This window comes from Haliotis cracherodii, unplaced genomic scaffold (assembly GCF_022045235.1).
Source record: "Haliotis cracherodii isolate W230 unplaced genomic scaffold, xgHalCrac1.p SCAF_8, whole genome shotgun sequence".
NCBI classification, from domain to species: Eukaryota; Metazoa; Mollusca; class Gastropoda; order Lepetellida; family Haliotidae; genus Haliotis; species Haliotis cracherodii.
The window spans coordinates 18,178,116-18,191,807 of record NW_027266341.1 but is presented as its reverse complement, the minus strand read 5'-3'; the positions used below and the strand labels follow the sequence as shown (position 1 = coordinate 18,191,807).

The 13,692-nt window shown below is 44.7% G+C and overlaps 1 protein-coding gene across 1 annotated transcript in view; it reads left to right on the top strand.

Moving 5' to 3' along the window:
* Window positions 1-13,692, top strand: part of LOC139451135 (acid-sensing ion channel 1-like) — a 32,313-nt gene that overhangs the window by 12,485 nt on the left and 6,136 nt on the right. The window contains exons 3-8 of the mRNA XM_071232932.1: window positions 2,331-2,531; window positions 3,255-3,376; window positions 5,418-5,602; window positions 5,859-6,012; window positions 6,565-6,627; window positions 12,223-13,105. Coding sequence (XP_071089033.1) covers window positions 2,331-2,531; window positions 3,255-3,376; window positions 5,418-5,602; window positions 5,859-6,012; window positions 6,565-6,627; window positions 12,223-13,105 — 1,608 coding nt within the window. The remainder of the gene's footprint in view (window positions 1-2,330; window positions 2,532-3,254; window positions 3,377-5,417; window positions 5,603-5,858; window positions 6,013-6,564; window positions 6,628-12,222; window positions 13,106-13,692) is intronic.

Sequence of the window (13,692 nt, the reverse complement as noted above, 5' to 3'; positions counted from 1 at the left end):
CATTTCTGAAAGAATTGTCTTGGTCTTGGAATTGTTTGGGGTTTTTTTGGGTTTTTTTTGTCGTTTGATACACAGAGCCGTGATATCTAACGATTCTCCAGGTGCGTGTTAGCCACAAACAATTTACGAATTATTCCTCTCGTTTTGCATTATATAATCAATGGGTTCATTCTTTTTTTAATATTGTGATCACAGGATATTAAACTGTTCACTTTATTTCTCCAGGAATTGTAAAATGTATAAAAATAAAAACCATGCCAAGTACCCTACCTAGTTGTTGGTTCAACCATATACGATTATCCTGACAATTCTATACCAATAGAGCTTTCTTCGCATCTTTTAGTGTGTAATTCTGAGACGAGATGTAGAGAAATGATAACAATATTTGTCCAATATTGAATATAATTTGGTTGTTTTGAAATATTCTTTTGGGTATTTCATTACGTAAATTGATGCCAAACAGGTGCGTGCCTTGTCCAATTAAGACACACGATAAACTAGCTAATTGTTTACATATTCAAGACATTATTTTATTGTTGAAAGCAGTCATTTTATGTTGTGCCGAAAAAGCGTCCAATTCCGTTTTACACATCGAGATTTTCCATATCATGAACGAAAACTAGGGGAGATATATATTAATCAAAATACCAGAGACATCTTTCTCCGACGTTATGAAAGACATAAAACCAGCCATGACGTCAAATAGAACAGTGTTATTTTTTAGGGTATTTCATTACATTTGATGATAAGGCTAGTGCTCCATTAATAATGGTGCAACAATAGTCAAATTACACTTACACATTCAGGAGAATGTCGGAATCTAAGGACTAAGTTATAGGTTATATAGGGCCATCCATTTCTCTATTACCTCTTTTTTATGAAGCAAGATTTCATCATTTCTTATGGGTTTTTTTTACAACTAAACGTATACAGTTTCTTTATCGATATTTGTGTTGGAATAGTTTGGTTCCTCGTGAACAAAACACCACGAAAATATATTATCCTTACCCACAGCTAATTCTCACCAAGTGACCTGAGTTACAATAAACTAGTGCTAAGCTTAGCGGAGTTATGCCCCCTTTTCTTTGTACGTGTGTAACCTCTCTGTCGCCTTTTGACGTCATAGAGAAAAATCAGTTTTCGTCATTTACGGCAAGCTATTTTTGGCATTGCATGTTTGTCGTTATACATACGCATATAACTCCATTTGGTATATAGTTATGTCGTTCAGATATTAGGCAGTAATTTGTTCGCTCACAGATTCCGTAAAGCTTGTAAATAAAAAAAATCGTCGCACAGTACTTTTATGGGTGTACGATAAAAAGCGGAGAAATTTACTGTTTTTCAAGGCAGAAAAAATTCTCGGGCAACACTTAGAAGTGTATTTTTTTTAAACCGGTTTAATACTTGCAGTTAACTTTACACAAATAAATAGGGAATTTAATATTCTCCACCTCTGCGTAATTTTATAGCCAGAGGTAGATACAGTGCCGCGTGAGCGCAATTCTCGCACAACCTTCACTTTTCCGATCTTAGGAAAATGTGCGTCAGAAAAAAACCTCGGCATCCAGAGGGATAAGGTCCCCTGTCGCATGGTTGGTTACATATATCAACTATGTGCAGTTTATTATTGGTAACTGGTTGTCAAACCTAATATTTGATATGTAAATAGATTCCATGCAAGGGTTGATTGGTAAGTTCTGAGCCACACATTAAAACGACTGTGTTATAGTGAAATATTTTGTTGTGGACATTACATAATGCCATGAGTCCCGTGAAGATTATCGCCTCCGTGGTCTAGTGGTAGAGCGTCCGCCCGGAGAGCGGAAGGTCCGGGGTTCGATCCACGACCGCGTCATACCCAAAGACGTTAAAAAATGGTACTTGTTGTTACCCTGTCTGGGTCTAAAACAAGGACTGTTCGGCTCGGAGTCAGTATACTGTGTCTGAGTGGGGTATTCATGTTAAACTGCAGCATGATATCTCAGTGAGCTAGCACTATATATCGACATCAGTCCGGACTAGTACAAGCAGCCACACACACACACACACACACACACACGTACATGCACGTCGCTATATAAGTGCAATAATCTTGGACGCGACGTTAAACCCCATTTCACCTTACCTCCCGTGAAAATTCCGGGGTTGTGCACGGGGTTGGACTTGGGTTGGGAGTTATACGCTGTATATTGGTCACGTCCGAAAACGCACAATGCTTCTCAGAAAGGAAGACCTCTAACACAAATGGATATGCCAAAGGAGCGGGCAATTTTGTAATTCCATTCTCACAAGCAATGTATTTACGCTAGGATTTGCAACCTTGACAGGTCCACTCAAGTGTTAAACGAGACGGATGGTTCCCAAAAATCACCGACACTGTATGAAGCACTAAACCAGTACCATCGAGTCAGAAGTGGAAACACGAAATTAAACCAACTGTCTGACAAGTATGATGACCTACTCTCCTCTGCCGGCAGCTTGGATTTCTTTAAGAAAATGGCGCACAAGAAGGAAACACTATTGAAAGGGTGAGTGAGTGACTTATTTCGCTTAATTCTGCTCTCAGACACCTCGCCACGATAAGAACACACTGTGTACCCTTGATAGGAATCTACTCAGGAAGTTGTGCATGAGAAAAGAACAAAATACCATTTTGCTTTCCTTCAAAACAAACTTGGCTCCATTTTGATTTGCCAATTTTCAGAACGCTTCTGGACGTTGTTTGAAATGTTCACATTATCATTTATTGCTAGATGGATGAAAATCGAAAACTTTAGTTTACAGATGAGTCAAATGGTGTGTAGAAACCCTGCTTCAAACTCGCCTGGGACCCGTAAAGATCCGGGTTAAAATAGGTCTTTAGCAACCCATGCTTGCCGTAAAAGGCCACTTTGCTTGTCGTAAGAGGCGACTAACGGGATTGGGTGGTCAGGCTCCCTGACTTGATTGATGCATGTCATCGTATTCCAATTGCGTAGATCGATGGTCATGATGTCAATCACTGCATTGTCTGGTCCAGATTCGATTATTAACAGACCGCCGTCAAATAGCTGGTACATAGCTGAGTGCGGCGTTAAACAACAAACAAATCAAACTCGCCTGGATTTTATCCGAACCAAGCCTCTCCAGTAAAAACACCGTGTTACCCATTGCCGTGAAGGTGAAGTTCGGTATTTTGACCTGTGACAGGATTATGAACATCAATACTCCTTGCCTTGACGGTTCTAATGAGGAACATGTTCCTATTGCAGGTGTAAATGGAAGCGTCTGCCTTGTGGACCGGCTAACTTCTCAACAGTGATGACTGACCTTGGTGTATGTTTTCAGTTCAAAGCGGATGACAAGGAGGCACCACTCCAAGTGGACACTAGTGGTATGTGTCAGTTATATCGGTATATAGGCAAAGTAGCCTCGAATATCCTGTCTATTTAAATCCATGTTTAACTGTCGGGCAAAAGAAAGTATACACCTGTGTTTGAGGGTGGCTAAAAATGAATCAAACAAGAAATTATATTCGATGGTGATTTGATACGGTATTATAGTAACTATTGTGTTTTGGACCTAACGTTTGCAGTATTTTGGCGACTTTTTTTCAGCCTGGTAACTTCATAATAGCGTTTGTAATTGTTTGGTCAAATCCAATTGTCAAGTGAATACTTTCTTTTGCCTTGATAACATTGGCCCATTCGCTATCATAGCTTTGTTTTGAACCCGATTCGAACAGCACGACGCTGAAGACGCAATTCATTCAACTCTCATGAGCGAGAGAAAATCTGTGGTAAGTTTGACATTGGAGTGATTCAGGTGATGGCGTCTCTTCTAAACGAAACAAGTGTAGCGAATAGACACAGTGTATATATACTACTCAAAGTTTGCTGAAGATCAAGTTTTGATGATATTAAAAAATCAGCCAACAAATAAAGATCATTATCAGAGAGGACACCATTTGCTTATAAGGATTGCAACAACCGCTTTCACTTATGGCCCCTTAACGTCAGAGACGTCGATTGACGACCGCGTATGTAGGCAGATGCAAGGGCATGCTTGAAACTGGATGAACACAACGTCGCGTTGCAAACGTCTTTTCTGTCAGGCAAATTGTGATCAGCAGGGCATGGAATCGTTACCAGACGTTTGGATCAGTTACCCAGCGACGAGCAGATGGTTCCAACAGAGTTCCGCCACACTCCTGATTGCAGCATGACGTCACCACTTCGTGACTGCCACCATACTTAGAAATGACCTCCAGAACGCCAGCGGCGTAAACGTTTATACTCAGACAGTGCGTAATCGTCTCCGTGAGGCTGGCCATGGAGTGCATGCATTCGCATCCCACTGACCCGAAATCAAAGGCAGGCACGTTTGGAGTTGGACCCCGTCAATTGGACTGTACAGGAAAATATCTGTTGTCGGTACACATGCTTTTCAAATCCTGCAATCGACCGATATCTGCACGCCAGTTTATGAACCAGACGTCGATTTCGTTACGCGATTTTGATAAAACTATGTACAGACTTGTAAGTCCAACCAAAATACAACACCATAATACCAGCCTAGTACCAGCAAGGGTGGAAACTAGACTTTTATAGTCAGTTAACTCCCTTGCCTCGGGAAGAGTGAGTGAGTGATTATGGTTTTACGCCGCTTTTAGCAATATTCCAGCAATATTACGGCGGGGCACACCAGAAATGGGCTTCACACATTGTACCCATGTCAGGAATCGAACCCGGGTCTCCGGCGTGACGAGGGAACGCTTTAACCACTAGGCTACCCGACCGCCCCTGCCTCGGGAAGATGCTATGGAGGGGGCTAAATCATGATTTGGGGTGGGATAAGTAGAACTGGAGGAACCGATCTCTATGCTCTACACACACGGACCACGATGACAGGTGTGTGCGCTACAGGGATGACATTCTGACCGTGAACGTGAGACCGTATGTTGGTGCGATCGGACCGGACTTCATCCTAATGGACGATAAAGCACGATCTCATTGTGCCAGGAACGCTCATCCTTTGGACAATGAAATTTTCGTGATTTTCTTTTACGGATTTACGGATATATACTCATTTTGACAGGAGATCTGACTGCTTATAGGAGGTCGCATGTTAATTGTTTGTTGGCAGTGTATGGCATATAACAACGGGCTTTTATTAATGAAACATGTCTTTACGCAATATTGTCTTTGCCTATTTCAATAGATATACACAAATTGACGTATTACCTTTTAAAGTGGTGATCCTTAGCAAACTTTTAGTAGTATGTATAAACGAATGGATATATATTAATCAATTACTACAGAATCAAATACGCGGATGACAATACTATACATCAATGCATTTAATAGTGAAGGAATCATACATGTTCCCTGTACAAATTATTGGCGTTTCAATTTAAACACTTAACGCTTTTCCAGGCCACCAGAGCGGCCTCAGCCTCTCCCTCATGGTTGAACAGTATGACTACATGGGTGGATCACGTGACTCGGCTGGAGCCGTTGTTGTCATTTCCGCTCCCGATGAGACCGAGGCTTTTGCTGATTCCACTGGTTTCGGGGTAACAGTGGGGTTCAGTACAGCTATAGGCCTGAAGAAAACCAGAGTAGGTTCTCCAATACATGTTTAGTTTTGAATTTCAATTGCATGTATACTCAAATCCAAAATAAAGTAACTGTTCTTTCATATTTATCATTCCGGTAATTGCAGAAACATATAATAATTCCAAACACTTCCAAGACTCAAAGACTTCTTGCGCTGATCCCGTTTGTCACCTCTCACGACAAGCATGGGTTGCTGAAGACCTATTCTACCCCGGATCTCCAAGAACATGTGCATAAAGCGTTTCGTTGTGGTTTCAGGTCCACGACATGCATGCGCCTTATGGGACATGCGGGAAGACAACTCTGCATGAGTTCCCCGAGGACACAGAGTACACTCCCCTGAGATGTCGGCTAAATTGTCTTACGTCACACATCAGGGAAAAGTGTGACTGTGTGGAACTATACATGCCAAGTTAGACATTGTGTATCATAAACAAGTTAATATCTGAGACGTCCCGTGTAGACCTTAATGATCACCACAGTTCTTGTATGATCCTCATGTTATTAACGATTCATGCTTCATCTGTGCGACCGCCTCCGTGGTCTATTGGTAGAGCGTCCGCCCGGAGAGAGGAAGGTTCGGGGTTCGATCCTCGGCCGCGTCATACCAAAAGACGTTAAAATATGGTATTAGTTGTTACCCTGTCTGGCGCTCGGCATTAAGGCGCTAAAACAAGGACTAGTCCGGACTAGAACAAGCAGCCACACACACACGTGCGTGCACGTCGCTTTATAAGTGCAATAATCTTGGACGCGACGTTAAACCTAATTTCACCTCACCTCACCTTCATCTGTGCAGGGACGTCCACTTGAATCTAAGGGTTGGTCCTTGTCTTTAAACATGTTGCGTATCAACCGTTGTCTCATTTACGATCACTTATTGTGTGAAAACAGCGTCTCGTGTCTATCTCGAGTTTGAACGTTAAAAAAGAGTGACTGTTATTTATAACTGATTGTGTTCCAGACAAGCATGGCAGCCCCTACTGCAGTCTTCTCAAGCAGCTATATTGTGTTGACAGGACTAAGAGTAAGTGAAGGATGTACTTCATCAACTTGTCTGAAGGTAAAGGCTAACGTGGTGGGGAAGGAAGAAGCCAGGGATGAAATATTTGGGTCGTTATGGGGAAGAGATAAGACATTGAGATGTGTGGGTAGTGATGGAGAAGAGAGAAGCCATTGAGGTGTGTGGGTAGTGATGGAGAAGAGAGAAGCCACTGAGATGTGTCGGTAGTGATGGAGAAGAGGGAAGCCATTGAGATGTGTGGGTCGTTATGGGGAAGACAGAAGTCATTGAGATGTGTGGGTCGTGATGGGGAAGAGAGAAGCCATTGAGATGTGTGGGTAGTGATGGGGAAGAGAGAAGCCATTGACATGTGTGGGTACTGATGGGGAAGAGAGAAGCCATAGAGATGTGTGGGTAGTGATGGAGAAGAGAGAAGCCATTGAGATGTGTGGGTAGTGATGGGGAAGAGGGAAGCCATTGAGGTGTGTGGGTGGTGATGGGGAAGACAGAAGCCATTGAGGTGTGTTGGTCGTTATGGGGAAGAGAGAAGCCATTGAGGTGTGTGGGTCGTTATGGGAAAGAGAGAAGCCATTGAAATGTGTGGGTAGTGATGGAGAAGAGAGAAGCCATTGAGGTGTGTGGGTAGTGATGGAGAAGAGAGAAGCCATTGAGATGTGTGGGTAGTGATGGGGAAGAGAGAAGCCATTGAGGTGTGTGGGTAGTGATGGAGAAGAGAGAAGCCATTGAGGTGTGTGGGTAGTGATGGGGAAGAGAGAAGCCATTGAGATGTGTCGGTAGTGATGAGGAAGAGAGAAGCCATTGAGGTGTGTGGGTAGTGATGGAGAAGAGAGAAGCCACTGAGATGTGTCGGTAGTGATGGGGAAGAATGAAGCCATTGAGGTGTGTGGGTAGTGATGGAGAAGAGAGAAGCCATTGAGGTGTGTGGGTAGTGATGGGGAAGAGAGAAGCCATTGAGATGTGTGGGTAGTGATGGGGAAGAGAGAAGCCATTGACATGTGTGGGTACTGATGGGGAAGAGAGAAGCCATAGAGATGTGTGGGTAGTGATGGAGAAGAGAGAAGCCATTGAGATGTGTGGGTAGTGATGGGGAAGAGGGAAGCCATTGAGGTGTGTGGGTGGTGATGGGGAAGACAGAAGCCATTGAGGTGTGTTGGTCGTTATGGGGAAGAGAGAAGCCATTGAGGTGTGTGGGTCGTTATGGGAAAGAGAGAAGCCATTGAAATGTGTGGGTAGTGATGGAGAAGAGAGAAGCCATTGAGGTGTGTGGGTAGTGATGGAGAAGAGAGAAGCCATTGAGATGTGTGGGTAGTGATGGGGAAGAGAGAAGCCATTGAGGTGTGTGGGTAGTGATGGAGAAGAGAGAAGCCATTGAGGTGTGTGGGTAGTGATGGGGAAGAGAGAAGCCATTGAGATGTGTCGGTAGTGATGAGGAAGAGAGAAGCCATTGAGGTGTGTGGGTAGTGATGGAGAAGAGAGAAGCCACTGAGATGTGTCGGTAGTGATGGGGAAGAATGAAGCCATTGAGGTGTGTGGGTAGTGATGGAGAAGAGAGAAGCCATTGAGGTGTGTGGGTAGTGATGGGGAAGAGAGAAGCCATTGAGATGTGTCGGTAGTGATGAGGAAGAGAGTAGCCATTGAGGTGTGTGGGTAGTGATGGAGAAGAGAGAAGCCACTGAGATGTGTCGGTAGTGATGGAGAAGAGGGAAGCCATTGAGATGTGTGGGTAGTGATGGGGAAGAGAGAAGCCACTGAGATGTATCGGTAGTGATGGAGAAGAGGGAAGCCATTGAGGTGTGTGGGTGGTGATGGGGAAGACAGAAGCCATTGAGGTGTGTTGGTCGTTATGGGGAAGAGAGAAGCCATTGAGGTGTGTGGGTCGTTATGGGAAAGAGAGAAGCCATTGAAATGTGTGGGTAGTGATGGAGAAGAGAGAAGCCATTGAGGTGTGTGGGTAGTGATGGAGAAGAGAGAAGCCATTGAGATGTGTTGGTAGTGATGGGGAAGAGAGAAGCCATTGAGGTGTGGGTAGTGATGGAGAAGAGAGAAGCCATTGAGGTGTGTGGGTAGTGATGGGGAAGAGAGAAGCCATTGAGATGTGTCGGTAGTGATGAGGAAGAGAGAAGCCATTGAGGTGTGTGGGTAGTGATGGAGAAGAGAGAAGCCACTGAGATGTGTCGGTAGTGATGGGGAAGAGAGAAGCCATTGAGGTGTGTGGGTAGTGATGGAGAAGAGAGAAGCCATTGAGGTGTGTGGGTAGTGATGGGGAAGAGAGAAGCCATTGAGATGTGTCGGTAGTGATGAGGAAGAGAGAAGCCATTGAGGTGTGTGGGTAGTGATGGAGAAGAGAGAAGCCACTGAGATGTGTCGGTAGTGATGGAGAAGAGGGAAGCCATTGAGATGTGTGGGTCGTTATGGGGAAGACAGAAGTCATTGAGATGTGTGGGTCGTGATGGGGAAGAGAGAAGCCATTGAGATGTGTGGGTAGTGATGGGGAAGAGGGAAGCCATTGAGATATGTGGGTCGTTATGGGGAAGAGGGAAGACATTGAGGTGTGTGGGTCGTGATGGGGAAGAGAGAAGCCATTGAGATGTGTGGGTAGTGATGGGGAAGAGAGAAGCCATTGAGATGTGTGGGTCGTTATGGGAAAGAGAGAAGCCATTGAGATGTGTGTGTCGTTATGGGGAAGGGAGAAGCCATTGAGATGTGTGTGTCGTTATGGGGAAGGGAGAAGCCATTGAGATGTGTCGATAGTGATGGGGAAGAGATAAGACATTGAGATGTGTCGGTAGTGATGGGGAAGAGGGAAGCCATAGAGATGTGTCGGTAGTGATGGGGAAGAGATAAGACATTGAGATGTGTCGGTAGTGATGGGGAAGAGGGAAGCCATAGAGATGTGTCGGTAGTGATGGGGAAGAGAGAAGCCATTGAGATGTGTGGGTCGTTATGGGAAAGAGAGAAGCCATTGAGATGTGTGTGTCGTTATGGGGAAGGGAGAAGCCATTGAGATGTGTGTGTCGTTATGGGGAAGGGAGAAGCCATTGAGATGTGTCGATAGTGATGGGTAAGAGAGAAGCCATTGAGATGTGTGTGTCGTTATGGGGAAGGGAGAAGCCATTGAGATGTGTGTGTCGTTATGGGGAAGGGAGAAGCCATTGAGATGTGTCGATAGTGATGGGTAAGAGAGAAGCCATTGAGGTGTGTGGGTAGTGATGGAGAAGAGAGAAGCCATTGAGGTGTGTGGGTAGTGATGGGGAAGAGAGAAGCCACTGAGATTTGTGGGTCGTTATGGGGAAGAGGGAAGACATTGAGATGTGTGGGTAGTGATGGGGAAGAGGGAAGCCATAGAGATGTGTCGGTAGTGATGGGGAAGAGAGAAGCCATTGAGATGTGTGGGTAGTGATGGGGAAGAGGGAAGCCATTGAGATGTGTCGGTAGTGATGGGGAAGAGAGAAGCCATTGAGATGTGTGGGTAGTGATGGGGAAGAGAGAAGCCATAGAGATGTGTGGGTAGTGATGGAGAAGAGAGAAGCCATAGAGATGTGTGGGTAGTGATGGGGAAGAGAGAAGCCATAGAGATGTGTCGGTAGTGATGGGGAAGAGGGAAGCCATAGAGATGTGTGGGTCGTTATGGGGAAGAGGGAAGCCATTGAGATGTGTGGGTAGTGATGGGGAAGAGGGAAGCCATAGAGATGTGTCGGTAGTGATGGGGAAGAGAGAAGCCATAGAGATGTGTCGGTAGTGATGGGGAAGAGAGAAGCCATTGAGATGTGTGGGTCGTTATGGGGAAGAGAGAAGCCATAGAGATGTGTGGGTAGTGATGGAGAAGAGAGAAGCCATAGAGATGTGTGGGTAGTGATGGGGAAGAGAGAAGCCATAGAGATGTGTCGGTAGTGATGGGGAAGAGGGAAGCCATAGAGATGTGTGGGTCGTTATGGGGAAGAGGGAAGCCATTGAGATGTGTGGGTAGTGATGGGGAAGAGGGAAGCCATAGAGATGTGTCGGTAGTGATGGGGAAGAGAGAAGCCATAGAGATGTGTCGGTAGTGATGGGGAAGAGAGAAGCCATTGAGATGTGTGGGTCGTTATGGGGAAGAGGGAAGCCATAGAGATGTGTCGGTAGTGATGGGGAAGAGAGAAGCCATAGAGATGTGTGGGTCGTTATGGGGTAGAGATAAGCCATTGAGGTGTGTGGGTCGTTATGGGAAAGAGAGAAGCCATTGAGATGTGTGGGTAGTGATGGGGAAGAGGGAAGCCATTGAGATGTGTCGGTAGTGATGGGGAAGAGAGAAGCCATTGAGATGTGTCGGTAGTGATGGGGAAGAGAGAAGACATTGAGATGTGTGGGTCGTTATGGGAAAGAGAGAAGCCATTGAGATGTGTGGGTAGTGATGGGGAAGACAGAAGCCATTGGGATGTGTTAATAGTGATGGGGAAGGGAGAAGCCATTGAGATGTGTTAATAGTGATGGGGAAGGGAGAAGCCATTGAGATGTGTTAATAGTGATGGGGAAGGGAGAAGCCATTGAGATGTGTTAATAGTGATGGGGAAGGGAGAAGCCATTGAGATGTGTTAATAGTGATGGGGAAGGGAGAAGCCATTGAGGTGTTTTAATAGTGATGGGGAAGGGAGAAGCCATTGAGATGTGTTAATAGTGATGGGGAAGGGAGAAGCCATTGAGATGTGTGGGTAGTGATGGGGAAGGGAGAAGCCATTGAGATGTGTTAATAGTGATGGGGAAGGGAGAAGCCATTGAGATGTGTCGGTAGTGATGGGGAAGAGAGAAGCCGTTGAGATGTGTCGGTAGTGATGGGGAAGACAGAAGCCATTGAGGTGTGTTGGTCGTTATGGGGAAGACAGAAGCCATTGAGGTGTGTTAATAGTGATGGGGAAGGGAGAAGCCAACCACTCACTCAGAGGTCACAATCTCGCAAGTCGAACAACGAAAAAATAGCCTGTTTTTTTTATCGACACCAGATGATTTTCAGCTTTAGCTATAAAACCATATATTTTTTTTGTTTAAAACTATGAGCTGAAGTTTTTAAAAGAAAAATACAGTGCATAATTTTTTTTCTTTTTTCCTCAAATGTCTAAAGCACTTTCGGGGACAATATATTTCCATAAAATCCATTTACTTCCATAAACTTCCAGGCCCCCCACCCCCGGCAGAATTTCAAATGGTCGGTCCCTAAACTTAGCGTCAATCTCTATCCTTGTTCGCTCGAAATATCGTATTCGACGTAATAAGCGCCCAGGGCGCTCTCAAAATTGGAAATATGGGGCTCTTATTAGAATATTATTTTGGTGAAAAAAAGAGAGTTGAAAGATAAATTTCGTGGTTTATGCTGACAGCCTGAAATGTTTATATGCGACAGATATATTTTTCAAGAATTTAATTGCCCTTAATTAAAGGTGTATATAACACACGAGTGCGTATTATACGCGAATAAATAAGTCTTTTGGACATTGATCAATCGGAAGGGGTGCTAATTGGGATTGTTCACTAGCCAATACATTAGCAAATATCGCCGTGGGCGCTTATAAGAGTGGAGCGCTAATTACGTCGAATATGGTAATACGGGTTAATTGTTGTCTTTGGTAGGGGAATTCTTCAGTAGCGGGATGACCAAGCACTGCGATTGTCCATTCCCCTGCCACTCAGAACACTTCTCCAAGACTCTGTCTCAAACTGCCATTTCTCGCCAGTATGCTAACAGACTGTCTCTGGCAGACGAAGCAATGTCGGAGTTAACACCAAGCTCCCATGAGCAACAACCATCTCTGACTGACGTTAATGAGGCTCTAAAAGTCCAGATCTGGGGCTTGCTGAACGACCTTGACCCTGCCTACACTGATCTTCTGGCCATCATGGCTGACAATATACGCCAGCAACGCCAGAGTCTGGTAGATCTCGAGCGTTCACTCGTAACGTTTTCAGAAAATGCTGCAACATTGTTCAGGAATGCCAGTGTAGAAGGAATAGTAAATGACCCGGATGAAAAACTTACCCCAATGATGTATGCGCATTCGATAACCAACTATCTGAAAGAAGTCTCAGGACGACTCATCCAAGGTTCCCACAATGTGTCAATCTGGCCCACAAATGCATTAAATTGGGTCTTGGAAACCACGCTTGCGAATGACGCTGTACAGGAACCAAAGCTACAGTTTAAACGAATAGGATTAATGCGGAGAGTTGTTAAAGTTTACTTTGACCAAATCCGAAAACATCTTGAAGATGTGAACTCCTGGGTGCAGACGATCAACAAGCAGTCACGTGACGGCTCCTCTACGCCGAATACTCTCGATGGCACGAGTCTCTCTCAGATGCACTACAATGACGTTGTGGATGACATGAGGAAGGTGCTGCGTCTGAGGCAGATGTTGTCGACTTACATGGTGCAGTTCAAAAACATGCCGTCGGTCACCAAACTGGTCCATCTTCAACAGCCGTTGTACACCTTTCTACAACCTTCTTTTTATCAGTGAGTTTTTGAATGATTAAATGCTTCATTTTTATTTCTTAAATTTCATCGTCAACACCTCACGGGCTTGTAAATATATAACGTCAACGCCACAGAATAACATGTCTCGATTATCTGCCGATACAGATGCCATTGGGAGTAAAAGGCAAAATAGAGATGCAAATTTATGAATGGATCACTGAAAATCATTGATGGTACCAGGTTCACTCGGTCCCTCTATCACCAGTGATTACATACGGCCGTGAAGATTCCGGGATAGAATAGGTCTTCAGCAACCCATGCTTGCCGTAGAAGGCGACTATGCTTGTCGTAAAAGGCGACTAACGGGATCGATTCGTCAGGCTCGCTGACTTGGTTAATGCATGTCATCGACCCCAATTGCGTGGATCGATGCTCATGATATTAATCACTGGATTGTCTGGTCCAGACTCGATTATTTTACAGACCGCTGTCATATAGCTGGAATATTGCTGAGTGCAGCGTTAAACAACAAACAAACAAACAAAACATACGGCCGCGTGATGGTGACGCGTGTCTGTTTTTAGACAGCTAATGCAATGAGGTTGTCCAGACCTCAAATGCAAATG